The 16,176-nt window shown below is 43.9% G+C and overlaps 1 protein-coding gene across 2 annotated transcripts in view; it reads right to left on the reverse strand.

Moving 5' to 3' along the window:
* The window catches only part of CCDC113 (coiled-coil domain containing 113), a 28,104-nt gene extending 26,256 nt beyond the window's left edge, over positions 1-1,848 (reverse strand). For both annotated transcript variants that reach the window (XM_045986695.1, XM_045986696.1), the window contains exons 1-2: positions 1,670-1,848; positions 409-535 (exon numbers count right to left, since the gene is read on the reverse strand). In XM_045986695.1, the coding sequence (XP_045842651.1) occupies positions 409-535; positions 1,670-1,770 (228 nt within the window). In that variant the 5' untranslated portion in view covers positions 1,771-1,848. The remainder of the gene's footprint in view (positions 1-408; positions 536-1,669) is intronic.
* Between the last annotated feature and the right edge of the window lie 14,328 nt (positions 1,849-16,176).

A 16,176-nucleotide genomic window follows, 5' to 3' on the forward strand; every position in this document is an offset into this window, starting at 1 on the left:
AATAATTGAACCTGATTCCCTTCACATTCACTTGAAAGAGAACCTTAGGAGAAAAGGAAGAATTAAAAGTAGAACAGGGAGGGGGCACCTGGGTGGCTCAGTGGGTTAAAGCCTCTGCCTTCAGCTCAGGTCAGGATCCCAGGGTCCTGGGATCGAGCCCCGAGTTGGGCTCTCTGGTCAGCAGGGAGCCTGCTTCCTCCTCTCTCTCTCTGCCTGCCTCTCTGCCTACTTGTGATCTCTGTCTGTCAAATAAATACATAAATAAAATCTTAAAAAAAAAAAAGTAGAACAGGGAGAAAATCATATGCCACTCAGCCACAGAGGGCACACCAAAGGCAGATACACAAAAACCAGTAGCATCTAAAGAGACAAACAGAATAAAAGAATTCTTAGGTCGCTACAGTGTACCTGTGCAAATTCTGCTCCTGATATTTTAATTTCTGATAATTGTGGATGTCGCTGGTCCCTGGGCTCCAGCTTATTATAATATTTCTCAAACATCTCCGTCTCAGTTTTGAGAGCAGAGTTTCCATAGCTGCAAGACAGAGGGTACCTGAGTAAGTTCTATTAATATGACTTTAAACCCCAAATAACTAGTGTTTAACACTTAATAGCAATTACATACCTTCTGCAAAACATGTAACCTCTTGGTGCCTCAATTTCCTCTTTTGTAAAATGGGAATAATAATAGTACCTATTATTCAGAGTTGCAATAAGGAATGCAAAGCCTTTAGAACAGTGCCTGGGATACAGTAAGTGTTATTTAAATATTTGATTTTTTAAAATGTCTAATGATCCACAAAGTTGAAAGAACTAGGATTATATAGAAAATTGGTGCTGAGATGAAGCAACAAGTTCCACCGTCCAGTATCCTCTAAACCATTTGTGAAATTCCTTCTGAACTACTACATGCTTGAAGTTATTACATAGCCACCACCTTCGGATGTTTCCCTTGGTTTATGTTTCTCAGCTGTTCTTTCCAGCACCCGAGAGACGAAGAATCCACAAGAAGTGTATTATAAAGAGTATTATAAATGGCGGAAAAACTTGGAACAGACAGTTTTTAAACAACTAGAGGTGACAACTGGAGTTCATCCTGTATATGCTTGCCAAGATTTTGACCTTTTTAGCTTTTTCATATATATAACATACAGGATATGCGTGTGTGTCTACTTATATACATGAACAGCTTGGATATTTTCCTATGTTCCTGAGTGAATTTCTGTAGCCTGAATTTTAAGATTAATGGACACAGGTTCAATGGAAAACCTGAGAAATCAAATCGACTTTTAACATTTTAATTAATTAATTAATTAATTAATTAATTAATTTTTACCCGGCATGTCGACACTCCCAGTGTCGGCTGTGGAGTCTCATTTGAGTTTAAAATCCTGGCACCACCACTGACTAGGAAAGTGGGTTAACCTGTGTCTTGGTTCCTCACCCACTTTTTGGGGCTCCCGTGCTATTATAGAAGGTACTACGTGCAAAATAACTGGCACAAAACAAGCTTTAAAAAAATTGTAGCTATTAGGAATATCAGTTCTGCCCTAAACTAGGTATAGACGTACAGAAGTTACATCTATTCAGCTGCTAGAAGGGGGGTTCGCCGTGAGCCCAAGATGTTGTAAAAGGGACCTCTGGGCCTCCAGAAGCCGGCCGGCCGTACCTGAGCTCTTCCACCAGCCCACACAGCTGGATAACAGGCAGCTCGTTTTCCTCCCCGCTCTGCAACTCGCTGACAGTGGTCTCAGAGTCCTCATCAGTCATCGCTCTACCCAAGTGGCCCTTGCCAATGCTCAGTGAAGCCAAGAGCGCGCTGTGCTAGCGGCCAAGCGTCACGCGGGCTGCGACCTAGCAGTGCGTTGCCGGAGCGACAGGACGCGTGCGTGAGGGGCGGGGCTCCCAGAGGCTCCGCCCGACGCCGCTCCGCCCACCCCGGTGCTCACCAGAGCACAGACACCCACACTTACTCAACCATCATTCTTACCATGCTAATACTAGCAGCTATGCTTGCGCGGCACTTACTACGCCCTTGGCACCGTGTTAAGCGTAGTTTATGCAAATCCTTGCGACAACCTTGTAATATTATCCACTATTCTGTGTATTCTCCAAATAGAGGAAACAGATCCAGGAAGTTAATTCCATTTGTTGGAGTGTCTTCCCCTACGTCATCGTGAGGCCTCTACTCCGTTCTCCCTCTGGTGCTTCACACATTCTAAGTTCAGTTTCTCTCATCAGATACCGATGTCCTGCATTCCTAGAAGGAAAAAACCTGGCTAGTTATTAAATGGTATAAATTCAAGAGACATCCCTATATAGGGATTATATCCTGGGGGAATAACGGAACAGACAATTCCGGCGCTTGCTTCCAGTTAAATGAGGAAAAGAGCCCCTAAACCCGCTGTTGCAAGTGGAGTGAGGATGGCAGCACCGTTGCGCCCCACACGTTTTCATAGTCATCATCTCATTTAATCCCCAAAACGGTCTTATGAAATTGGCATTACAGTCTTCATTTCACAGATCACGAACTGAGCAATAGGGCAGCTTAGGTGAGTGGTCCGTCGTCACACAGGAAAGGAATCAAGCTCTGGCAGCAACCAAAATCCATGCCCTTAACTTCTACACTGATGTGCGTCATGGCAAGGATAGGCCAGGCGGCAGGGCAGCTTTCTGTCTGCTCACACCGGAATGGAAGAGAGCAAAGGGCAGAAGGGGCAATCTTCTCTGAGGTGAGGGGGGGCGCTGGATGTGGTTTGAAAGCAAGCTATGATAAACCACTTAGAGTGGAGGTCAGCCACCTTCTCCCATCAAGCGACATACCTTTGTGTCAACATATAGTCACTAAACTCCAAAGAAAAACTTCTGTTTTTTTTGCATAGGGTGCACAAATTTGAGGCCAGAGTGGAATTACTGGAGATGACAGCAGAGAGGCTGAGTCGTGCCATCACCTTCTCTCTACTGGTAGGTCTCTCCAGAAGCAATACAGACCACATTTAGAAATACTTAATATGCTTGTATACCAGATGATCCAAATAAATGTCATCCCCAAGAGGGCCTGGGGCAGGAAAGGACTGCCACAGGTCCAGGCTATGGCGCAAATAGCCCTGTCAATTGTGCTATATGATGGAGCAGACCCTACGATGTTGGAGATATCCGTGGAGAGGAAAGAGGCAGTGTGAAGCTTAAAGCAAGATCCAGTAGAGAAACCACAATGCAGGACTTGGAATTTTGGAAAAAGATCATGCCGTCCACAGGAGGAAATTTCACACCTTTTGAAAAAGAGCTCCTGGACTGTTTCTAGACTCTGGTAGAGGTGGAATGCTCAAATATGCATCCAGCCCCACTCATGGGGACCCAGTTCTGCTGAACCCACTGAGGCATAAAGTTCGACAGGCACAACTTCAGTCCATTGTAAAATGGAAATGTTCTATCCAGGATCGAGTCCCAAGGGGTCCAAAGAGCTTGAGAAAGCTGCATGAGCGGGACCAACTTGTCCTTCACCACACTCACCCCAGCTTACACCCAGGACCACATTCAGGGAGGGGACAGGGTCACGACCAGCTAAAAAGGAGGGAAAACACCTAAGCTTCGTTTAGACATGGGCTGGTTTAGAATACGGCACAAGCCAAATGTGGAGGGTGGCTGCATCACAACCACATTTGTGGGAAGCCTTGAAAGACAGGAGAGCAGGAAAATCTTTTCAAGGGGTGAAGCTGTGAGTGGTGCATTGGGTCACCTATTTTGTATGGAAGGAGAAGTCATCTCAGGTGAGAAGTGGTTACAGGGACTCATCTAATGGGCAACTTTGGCTTAGGGACTCCCCATCAGCCTGGCTGAAATGCTGTTAGATGCTGTCGTCTGAGAAATTTCCTCTCCAATCCTCCCTCTTTTCTTTCCCAACCGTGTGACCTGTACTGTGGTCTGAACACTCTTGCAGGCTACTTCAGCTTCATTTCCGTTGCCCACCACAGGCATTTCCCCCATCAAATAAATCTCTTCGTGTCTAATTTCATCTTAGCTTAGAGGACCTGAACTAATACAAATCATAAATTTCAATCACAAAGATATTATTCGAATTGAGCTAACAACACAGTACATGTACAAGCTGAAGTCTGCAGTTACCAGACAAAAATACCTTGCTGTTTGCACAGTTTCACAGCATTACACTCTTTAAGTTGTGGTAAAAAACATAACATAGGGTGCCTTGATGGCTCAGGCCGTGAACCTGGGGTCCTGGGATCTAGCGCTGCATTGGGCTCCCTGCTCGGCAGGAAGCCTGTTTGTCCCTCTCCCGCTCCCCCGGCTTGTGTTCCCTCTCTCGCTATGTCTCTGTCAAATAAATTTTAAAAAATCTTTAAAAAATCCATACATAACATAAAATTTAACATCTTAACCATCTCTAAGTGCACAGTTCAGTAGCGTTTAGTATCTTCGCATTGTTGAGCAACAATTGCCAGATTTTTTTTATGTTGCAAAGCTGAAATTCTGTACCTATTAAACAATAAGTCTCCATTCCCCTTTTCCCCTGCCCCAGCCTCTGCCAACCACCATTCCACTTTCTGTCTCCAAGCCTTTTGTGACTGCTTTAAATTCCTCATATAAACTCAATCAGAAAGTATCTGTCTTTTTGCGACTGGCTTTTTCACTTAGCATCATATTCTCAAAGTTCATTCATACATAGCACGTGTGACAGTTTCCTTCCTATTAAAGGCTGAATAATATTCCATTATACGTACCTGCCACATTTTGCTTCTTCACCCATCTGTCAGTGGACATTTGGGTTGTATTCGTCAGTGCTTTAAATTTTAAACACAAATAACCACAAAATTCCAAAACTGAATTAGTAGTATGCTGTTCAATATTTAAATGTGTGCTGTGTATTATATGTCAATTATACCTTAGTAAAGCCGTAAAGCAAGCAAGCAAGCAAACACGCTCTCTTTTCTACTCCAGTCTCATACATCAAACCATCTACCCAGTAGCTGCACTCAGATGTGTAGTGGGCAAGTCAAAATTGACATATGGCCACTAAAGCCATCATTTTTCTTCTCCCTCCAAACCTGCTTTTCACCCATTCTTCTCCACCTCAGTAACTGGCAACTCCATCCTCCCAGGGCTCAGGCCAGAAAATGGGAAGTAATCCCCGACTAACCCCTTTTTTCTCGCCCCTACATCAGATCTGTGAGCAGATCCCACTGGCTGTACATTCAAATAAATCTAGAGATCTGCTCATTACTACAATCAACCTAGTCCAACCTACTGTCGTCTTTTGTCTGAATTATTGTAGATGACCCCTCACTGTGCAATTTGTTACATGTCAGTTATTCCCCCCAATAAAACCTAGGGTGAGGAGGAGAAAACACTGCCTATTTGCCAAAATTTGTCTTTCACCCTTTTGTACTTCACCTCCTTCGGGTCTTTGCTTAAATTAGTATCTTTGCAATGAGCCTCTCTTCATCACCCTAGGAAAATTAAGCCCCCTTCCTATCTGCTTCTCTACCCCAACTTTGGTATTCTCTACCCTTAATTCTTCCCATAAGGCTTACCATAAATAAATTATTTTATTTATTCATTTTTAAAAGACATTATTTATATATTTTGAGAGAGAGAGAGCACGCGAGCTGGGGGAAGGGCAGAGGGAGCAAGAGAATCTGAAGCAGACTCCCTACTGAGCACGGAGCCTGACTCAGGGCTCAATCCCACAACCCTGAGCTCATGACCTAAGCTGAAATCAAGAGTCAAACGCTTAACCAACTGACCCACCCAGGCGTCATTCACCTATTTTTTTAAGATTTTATTATTTATTTATTTATGAGAGAGAGAGAGAGAGAGAGCATGAGCATAACCGGGGTGGGGGAAAGGGAGAGGAAGAGGAAAGGAACCCCAAGCAGACTCCATGCTGAGCGTGGAGCCCAATGCAGCTCACAATGAGATCATGACATGACCCAAAACCAAGAGTCAGACCACTTCACCGACTGAGCCATGCAATGCAAGTGCCCCGCTTATTCATTTGTTTATCTGTCTTTCCTCCCCAGTCCCACCCTACCCCTAGCAACTAAAATATAATCTCCATGAGGGCAAGAAATTCTGTTTGTTTTGCACACAGCTTTATCCCCAGTACCTAAAACAGCATCTGGCATATAGTGGATGCCCCATAGATATTTGTTAAATAAATACAAGAACGTGAAGGCAGGACTGTGAGGAGTTTAAGAGCTCAGATTCTGGGATCAAACAGACTCAGGTTGGACTCTGGCACTGTCACTCTTTTGTTGTATGAGTCAGTCTGGACAAGTCCTTCATCACCTCTGTCCCAAGGTCTCTTCCTTTAGAGAAAAATGAATAAATGGGTTAAACACCTAACTCGTGGGCAGCCAAGAAATTTCATTAAGGCGAAGGGGAGGTATAGAAGAGAGGTGACAGGAGATGTCATTCTTGGTCTAATTCTAACACTGCATTGCCATTGTCTTCACTCCCACCTGGGAGGGGACAGTAAACCTTGGAGGCCGGCAAGGAGGCCACTGAGCTAGCACCAAGCTGAGAATTTCCAGACACTACGGAGGAAAGCTAAGTCAACTGGGCAGGCCTCCGTCTTCTGGGCTTAAATCGGATGTTGTATCCTCCCCTGACGTAAGCTGGTAAGGAAGGAAAGGTACAGACTGTTCCTAAAGACAAACTTCCATGCACTGCCCCTTCTGCCTCCCTCCATTTGTAATCCAGAATCCAGCCTTGCCTGGTAGATGACAGTAGGTTCCTCTCCCCAGAATGTGTGGGTGTTGCTGGTCTCAGAACGCATTTGCTTCTTCACAAGAGCACAGCCAGACTTAGCCATCTGACTGCTAGTTTCACTGACTCTCCCTGCACACCCACACCCCCAACATCTATGCCCTTCAAAAAGCCAATTTAAGGCACAGAATCTCTGCTCTCCTCACACCCTTGTGAGCACCAGTTAGCTGGACAGCTTGCTTTCAGAGGACATAAAGTACTGGATTCAATTATCTTTCAAGGATATCTCCTTCGTTGTACCCCCTAGAGAGTCCAGGCAACTTAGCAGGCAAAATTAAATGGTTTTTGAAATAAGTATTTAGGACACAAAGGCAGAGTCAATACGTTCAGGCTTCCTGAGCATGGCCAAAGAGTTCACACGGATATAGCCTGCTCACATCAATTCCTCGCCTGTGTTGCTTGCTGATTCTACCTCTGCCCCCTTCACATCACCACCCCTCCATCTTTGTGCTGGCATATCTCCTACTCCTGCAACCCTCTCCTTCCAACCTCTATGCCCTGGGAGACTAGTTCCTGTGGACTCCATTTCCCAACCTCCCTTGCGGGCTGACTTCCTGGTGGCTTCAGCCAATGAGAGGCAGCCACAGGAGACAAGAGGTTGGGAAGAGAGAGCATCTGGGGATTTCTTCCCTGCTGCTTCCCTGCTTGGGCACCACAGTCCTAGTGGGGCATATAACTTCTGTCTGGTGTCCCCTCACTCACAGTACCAGCCACGGAAAGACACTGATTTCAACATCCCTCCCTGTCCCTTCATACTTAGAATGTTGCTGGTTCCTGGATACTTCACCATCCTTGTTGGTTCCTTGGCTCTGCCCATGTGAGTGTAAATAGTCTGTTCACGGGACGCCTGGGTGGCTCAGTTGGTTAAGCGGCTGCTTTTGGCTCAGGTCATGATCCCAGGGTCCTGGGATCAAGTCCCGCATTGGGCTCCTTGCCTCGTGGGGAGACTGCTTCTCTCTCTCCCTCTGCCTGCTTGTGTCCTCTCTCTGTCTCAGTCAAATAAATAACATCTTTAAAAAAAAACAAAAAGTCCATTCACTAAGATCTATTCAACTGAACTGAATGGAATTCTGTTTCCCACAGGACCCTGACTCTTAAATATAACTGGACTCCACCTATCTGAAGAGTTCATCTCAGATCCAAAAACTATCTGCCCAGTAGCCACAGATGTTTGCTGAGATACCAATAGGATAGCAGATACCAATAGGAAAGCAGATACCAATAGGAGAGACAACCGTTAAATATGAAGACACTCAAAACTGTAGGCCATCAGTTCCTTTCCTAAGAGTCAAGCTTTGTTAGGGAGGAAGGATTTGGTATCTAAAAAAGTGGGAAAGGTAGTAACTTAGAGGTGGAGGAGGCAGGAACAGAGTGGTTTAGTGGTCTAGGGTTCTGGGCTGGCTTGGCTGCTGGCCACTGAACTTGGGCAAGTCACTCAGTGTTTTTGTCCCTCAATTTCCACCTCTGTAAAATGAGGGTGACCTATTTTAAGTGACTACTCTATGCATCTTACAAGTTCATTTTCAGGCTGAAATGAGATGGAGGAAGAAAAGATAGTAGTTTGGAAATTACGACGCTAAGATGGGGACCCAGTACCTCCTCCCTCTAGAAGGAACCACCACCGCAGTTTGACAACCATCTATAATAGATTAAGTGAAAAATCGACTCAGCTTGCAGTCCTCGAATAATAGTGATGATAGTTGCCATTATGATTTCTTAAGATATTTATTATCAATTAGCTTAATTATTATCAATTGCTTAATGAAAACACAACAATTATTGTTCCAGTGGCTACTTATTAACTGTCAGCTCTGTGTCAAACGTTGGGCTAAGCACGTTCTACACATTCTGTCATTGCATCAGTGTGATGGTTCTGCAAGATATGGGTACCTTCTGAACTCCCATTTTGCCTGTGAGGAAACTCATGTTCAGAGAAGTTAAGCAACTTTCCCCAAATTATGTGGCTATCCTGGGGATGAAATTCAAATGCAGGTTCATCTTACTATGTTCTGTTCTCTCATGATATCGCTTGGTAGAGTGGTGGTTCTTAAGGTGGGGTGAGGGGGGATAGCACCCCCTCAGGGGACATTTGGCAAAGTCTGGAGATACTTTCATTTGTTTTAACTGAGGGGGGTCGCTATTGGCATCTAGAGGACAGAAGGCCATGGTGGGGCTTGCATGCGTTCCCCCCGGGTGCTGTAACAAAGTATCAAGCCCAGACAACAAGAATTTATTGTCTCATGGTTCTGGAGGCTAGAAGTCCAAAATCAAGAAGAGGTCACACTCCTTCTGAAGGCTCTAGGGAGGGATCCTTCTTAAGTTCTAGTGGCTCCCAGCAATCCTTGGTCTTCCTTGGCTTGTAGTTCTAGGGTGCCCCTCTCTGCCTCCATCTTCGCACGACCTTCTTCCTTGTGTCTTACTGTATCCTCTCCTTTTCTTATGAGAACAACAGTCGTGAGATTCATGGCCAACCCGGAATCGACAATGATTTCATCTCACCATCCTTAACTAATTACATCTGCAAAGATCCTTACTTCAAACAAGGTCACACTCTGAAATTCTATGTGGAAATGAATCTGGGGAGGGGGTGGAACACTATTCAATCCATTAACCCTTCAAAGCACAGGACAGCCCCCCACAACAAAGAATTATCTGGTTCAAGTGCTGAGGTTAAGTGCTGAGGTTAAGAAACCCGCTTTAGAGGGAGGTATTTCTTCTCTGGGAAGCAAGGAGAATGTGGCTCTGTTAATCCACACAGCTACAAACGGACAAGGTCTCAGAATGCCTTAAAGTCCAGAAGTCACCTTCTTCTTCCACTTTTCAGGGACCACAGACTCTTCTGATAGCCCTGAGTCTCGATGCTGCCCCCTGCCTGGCATTTTTACAGCACTTTGTATTTTGACTTAAGAATGATATGGTCAGGGGGCGCCTGGGTGGCTCAGTGGGTTAAAGTCTCTGCCTTCAGCTCAAGTCATGATCCCGGGGTCCTGAGATCGAGTCCCACATCAGGTTCTCTGCTCGGAGGGGAGCCTGCTTCCCCGTCTCTCTCTGCCTGCCTCTCTACCTACTTGTGATCTCTGTCTGTCAAATAAATAAATAAAATCTTAAAAAAAAAAAGAATGATATTGTCGGGGTGACTGGGTGGCTCTGTCTGTTAAGCGTCTGCCTTTGGCTTAGGTCATGATCCCCAAGGTCCTGGGATTGAGCCCCACATTGCGCTCCCAGCTCAGTGGAGAGCCTGCCTCTCCCTCTCTCTCTTCCGCTCCCCCTGCTTGTTCTCTCTTTGTCAAATAAATTAATAAATTAAAAAAAGAAAGATTCGGTCAGATCCATCCAATGGATTAAGTGTCCACCATAAATAAGAAATGTCTGGCTTCTTTCCCAAAAGGGAAGATACTCAAAAACTAAAGAAAGAAACTCGAGCTTGTGGACAAGTGACTATTTGCGGGTTACTGGAGAGGGACCAGCCCTGCCAGGTGGACCATCATTGGATGGCTAACAGGGCACTTTCCTCCATTCACTCAACAAATATATGTTGAGCACCTACTATGTGCGTAGCCCTGGGGATGCAGTAGTGAGTAGCAAGGCTGTTGTGCTTGCTCACATAACCTTCCACACTTACAATCCAGTGTGGTAAATGCTATAGAAGGGAACTCCAAGATGCTCAGATTTCAAGGGGTCATGAAGCGTTTTCTGGAGCAAGTGAGCTCTAAAGCGAGATTTGAAAACTGAGTAAGAGTCAAATGCAGGTGGGTCAGGCTCATTAGTCCAAAGTCAACACAGTTTTGGCCCCCAAGCAAAGATTAACGGAAGAGTAGGATTGGGAGAAGAGAGAGAGCTGGTGAAAAGGCCCAGAGGGGAGAGAAAGCACATTTGGGGGAACTGAAGGAAGGTCAGTCTAGGCTTCACCGCCACAGAAGAAGAAAGCAGAGAAGGTCCTTGCTAAGGTGCATATTCTGTTTTCCTCTTTGTTCTCCAGGAACTCCCTTTGACCTCCCTTTCCACTTTGAGCTGCTACTGGATGCTTTCTCTTGCTGTCCATGTTGGACTCAACTCCCTTCTCAGTTTCAGGGACGGCCATCTAAGTCTGATCTCCAGGTCAGGACAAAGGCCTTTGACCTCACCCAGAAGCAGAAGGGAACATCAGGCATGACCATATATCTCTGGTGTCTTATAAAATATGTAGAAACTGCTTTGTCCCAGCCAGACTAAGGCAGAGGCAGAAAGTCCTGGGTAAGCATCAGAGCTGGGGCTAGTTCACTCACAAAGTAGCCCCGACTTTGAAAATCAGATAAGGACCAGGACCCACAGTCAACATCACGGTGTCTCCTGCTTTCTCTGGATCATGGAGAAACAAAGATGTTAAGAGCCTGGGTTCTGCAGCCAATGGCTGTTTAAATCCAGCCCCAGATCATTCCTAGCTGCAGGACTTGAAACAAGTCACCTCATTCTCATTATCGTAGTGCTGCCCCCTAGAGGAACATGTGTGTATGCAATTGAGGGAATCACAAAACCACTCCAGTAAGAGACCAGGAGTTCACTTTTTAAAACAGTCTATGACACAGGGCTCTATGCCCTCCTTCCCGACAGTCAATTATTTCTTCACACACATCTCTGAAGCCTGGATCTGTGTTCCAGGCACTGAAAGAGCTCTGAGAAGGCCACAGGGCAAGTGCCATGGGTTAGTCTGGCCTTGTGTGCCCTTAGATCTTTCTCCTCCTCATCCTCGTCTCTTTTCTTCTTCCCCTTGAACATGTATGTGAGGGCAGGGAAGGGTTAGCCCAGAGAGCCCTTCAAGCTGCATGTCCCAGACTCCTGGGTCAGCCAGTGGGCACTGGCTGTTGCTCAGCAGACAGGAGAAAGGAGAAGGCTGGGGTAAGGGGTTTCCTCCTTCTCTCAGCCTGGGGCAATGTTTCTGGTCGTGGCTACACACCTTTCATGGCTCCAGCTCCCAAAAACAGGCCTGTTATGGTTCTGGCCTCCTCAGGTGACCCTGACCCTTGGGCTCTAGTGACCCTTCCCTTGCCCTTCTGGCTGATGGGGAGCAGTGGTTTTTTACACTTGGTGACTCTTAGGCTTCTCCCCTCTTCCACCACCTGCACATCCAATCAATTCCCTGTCATTTACCCTCTTTAGTTAGAATGATTTCTCTTTTCCAGGTTGGAAAAGTAACTGATAATTCAGTCGCAATTTGTTGACGACAATTGCACCATTAATGAGTGTAGCAGAGTACCTAAAAATGCTGGCCTTGGAATTCCAAAGACGATGGTTTGGGGGGCCCCTGGGTGATTCACTCAGTTAAGCGTTTGGCTTTGGGTTGAAGCTCAGGTCATGATCTCAGAGTCACGAGATCAAGCCCCCGCTTGAGGCTCTGTGCTAAATGGGGAGTCTGCTTGGGATTCTCTGCCTCTCCCTCTCCCTCTGCTCCCTTCCCTGCTCATACATGAGCGTGCTCTCTCTCTCATTCTCTCTCAAATAAATAAATAAAATATTTTTAAAAAATAAAATAAAGGGGTGCCTGGGTGGCTCAGTCATTAAGTATCTGCCTTTGGCTCTGGTCATGATCCCAGGGTCCTGGGATCAAGCCCTGGGTCGGACTCCCTGCTCAGCGGGGAGCCTGCTTCTCCCTCTCCCACTCCTCCTGCTTGTGCTCTCTCTGTCTCTCTCAAATGAATAAATGAAATCTTTTTAAAAATTAATTAATTAATTAATTTTTTTTAAAGATTTTATTTATTTATTTGACAGAGAGAGATCACAAGTAGACAGAGAGGCAGGGAGATAGAGAGAGAGAGGGAAGCAGGCTCGATGCTGAGCAGAGAGCCCGATGTGGGACTCGATCCCAGGACCCTGAGATCATGACCTGAGCCGAAGGCAGCGGCTTAACCCACTGAGCCACCCAGGCGCCCCAATTAATTAAATTTTTAATAAAATAAATAAATAAATAAAATTCAAAAGTCGGTGCTTTGAATCTGGATCCTGCCCCTTGCTTATGGATGGTTTTCCTCAGTTTCTTTTCTGTAAAATAAGGTTAATGATGTCCACCTCCCTGATTCCTGAGCTGATTAAGTAATGGGTGAGCATCAATGGTAGTAGAGCTTGCAAAATTTAAACATGCATGTTTATATATACATATAATATATAGTGCAAAATTACTCTTTACTGCATCTATGTTATAATTCAGAGTTTTGCAATCATATACTTATGGCCTGAAAATAACTTATGAAAGTCATTAATTAACTTATTTTATCTGATAAAATAATATGTAGAATAATATGTAGAATAATATGTAGATAAAATAATATGCCTATGTTATCCCAAACACTAGCCTCAGATTATAAATTACCCCTTTGGGGTTCACTTTAACAATTCCAATCCAAGAGGTGTATTTTTAATACTGAACTATAATTTTAGTTGAAAAATATAATAAAGAGTTGCCATACACATTTTACACAGATTTTCCACATTACCCATAGGTTAACATTTTACTAGATTTATCATTCTCTTTCTCTTATTTATATATATTTATATTTATACATATTTGTATGTATTCATATATATACAAATATATATTTCTATATCTACAAATATATTATATTTACTTTATATATAATTTAATTTTTAACATTTTATTTATATAAAAATATATAATGTTTAAAGTATTTATGATAAAATATTATATTATATATAATAATATATTATTGTATTTATTATTAAATATATAATAACACATTTGTGTATATAGATATGTAAATATAAATTTATATATATGTGAAAGAGGAGATACATAAAAATATAAATCTAGATGTTGGTCTATATCCCTTATTAAAATGTTTCCTTTTTTCTGAAACATTTGAGACTAGTTTCAGACCTGATGTGTCCTCTTTATCCCTAAATATCTCAGTGTGTGTTTCAAAAAAGCAAGAACATTTTCTTACAAGATTCTAAAAATCAAGATATAAACATCGATTTGATATTGTTACCTAACATAGAGATCTTACCCAGGTTTTCTCAATTGTGCCATTACTGCCTTTTATAGCAAAATAACAACATGAATTTTTCTGGTCTAGAATTGCATTGCATGGTCATGTTCATGTGTCTATAGTTTCCTTTGATCTGAAACAGTCTCTTAGTCTTTGTCTTTTGTGACCTTGACATTTGTGAAGAGTAAAGGCTGGTATTTTGAACAGTGCTCTGCAATTTGGACTTGTCCTATGTTACCTCGTGATTATGTTCAGGTTCTGCATCTTGGGCAGGACTATCGCAGAAGTGATGTGTCATTCTCAGGGCAAAGTGTCAGGAGGCATGTGATATCATGTGGTTTTAACTTTGATCACTTGGTTAAGGTGGTGCCTGCCAGATTTCTCTGCTGTAAAGTTACTGTTTTTCTCTTTGTTGTTTGTAAGTATCTTGTAGGGAGATACTTTAAGTCTATGTAAATATCCTGTTTTCCATGATACCTTCACCTACCAGTTTTAGTATTCATTGTTGACACTTGCCTGAGTAAATTGTTACTATGACAGCTGCTAAACAGTGATTTTTCTAATTCTACCACTCCTTTAATGTTTCTTAAGTTGGGATTCTACTTATTTGCTTATATCAATATGGACTCATGGATTCTTAATTGATTCTATGAGTTGTAATCCCTTACTATCATTATTTAATTTGATGTTCAGTTTATACCAAATTTGGTTCCTTAAAGCTGGTTCCTTTGTCCTTTTGACATGTTTTCATGACTGTTTGTGTGTTTGCTTAATTTCTGGGAAACGAGATGTTCATCTATATTTCCCTTATGCAAATCTGAAATCAGCCATTTCTTCAAACAGCCCTAGTTTCTTTTAGTGGAGAATTTATATCTCTACTCTTAAAAAACAATGAAGGAGAAGAAGAAAAAGGAGGAAGAGGAGGAGAAATACCTAAAACGCAGGCAGAGAGGTTTACAAATATTACAGTATGTGTTTTAATAAATCAGCTTTTTTAAAAAAGATTTTTATTTATTTAGTTGAGTGATAGAGCATCCACACACATGCAAGCAGGGAGAGGGGGAGAGGGACAGAGATAATCCCAAGCAGAATCCCCCTTCAGTGGGGAGCCTGACTTGGGGATTGATCTCACAACCCTGAGACCATGACCTGAACTGAAATCAAGAGTCAGATGCCCAACTGACTCAGCCACCCAGGTTCTCCAACAAATCAATGGTTTTAAAACTAAAGGTATGGAGTGCCTAGGTGGCTCAGTGGGTTGAGCTTCTGCTTTCAGTTCAGGTCCTGGTCTCAGGGTCCTGGGATTGAGCCCCGCGTTGGGCTCTCTGCTCGGCAGGGAGCCTGCTCCCTGCCACCCTCTCTGCCAGCCTCTCTGCCTACTTATGATCTTTCTCTCTGTCAAATAAATAAATAAAAATCTTTAAAAACAATTTAAAAGAAAAGGTATGACACAAATGTAATGGCGCTTCTCATAAGACAGTTACACCAAGTCTGCATTTGAGGTTCTTCTGAATATGAGTCCAAATCACCTCCCTATCTCCCCAGAACACTACATAATGGCCCTATGACGACAGTGCTTAAACGTGGGGGGAAGGGAAACCCACGGTGTGATGGTAAATCTCAGGGAGCTCAGGTCTTTCTTCTCTGAACCCTGACCTTGGCCTCCTTGCCCCCAGAACAGATGTGAATAGTAGTTGTTTTATATATTGATAGATTGGGATTTTAGTCAGTTTTATTTGGGGGCATTTTAGGGCAGTGGGGTAGGGAAGGTGGGGTAGAGAAGAGCCAGTCTACTTGATTCCAAATCCTGGTTCTGGGGTCTCCTGGGTGTCTCAGTCGATTGACATCCAACTCGCTGTTTTTGGCTCAGGGGGTTGTCCCAGGATTGTGGGATCAACCCTGCATCCAACTCCACGCTCAGTGTGGGGTCTGCTTGAGATTCTCTCCCTCTCCCTCCTCCTCTGCCCCGCTCTCTAAAATAAATAAATAAAATCTTTTTTAAAAGGTGGCTCTGGCAAGTGACTTAACCTCTCTATGTCTTAGTTTCCTCATCTGTAAAATGGGGAAGTATTGCCCCCAGAGGACTTTGAAGAGGGTGACACTGTCAGATGTATGTCAAGTACAAGAAGCAGCAGCTGGCTGGCAAGAGTTTTATGTTGGTGTCATGACTTCCCATGAAGACTGCTGCCTTTATAGACATCTTCCCATTCTAGATTTATCACTTCAATTTGGCCTCGGGGTTTCCCCTGCCTTCAAGGACTGGAGCTCACAAATCAGAAGTCATGACCCACTGCAGCCTATCTTCAGCCCTGGCCACCTGCATGCACCTGTGCCTCAGATGCCCACATTTGTCAGGACCCTTTCCAGGGTGAGTGACAGAATCCCAGATCCTACTAGGTGACACAAAGTA

Source organism: Meles meles, chromosome 19 (assembly GCF_922984935.1).
Source record: "Meles meles chromosome 19, mMelMel3.1 paternal haplotype, whole genome shotgun sequence".
Taxonomy (NCBI): Eukaryota; Metazoa; Chordata; class Mammalia; order Carnivora; family Mustelidae; genus Meles; species Meles meles.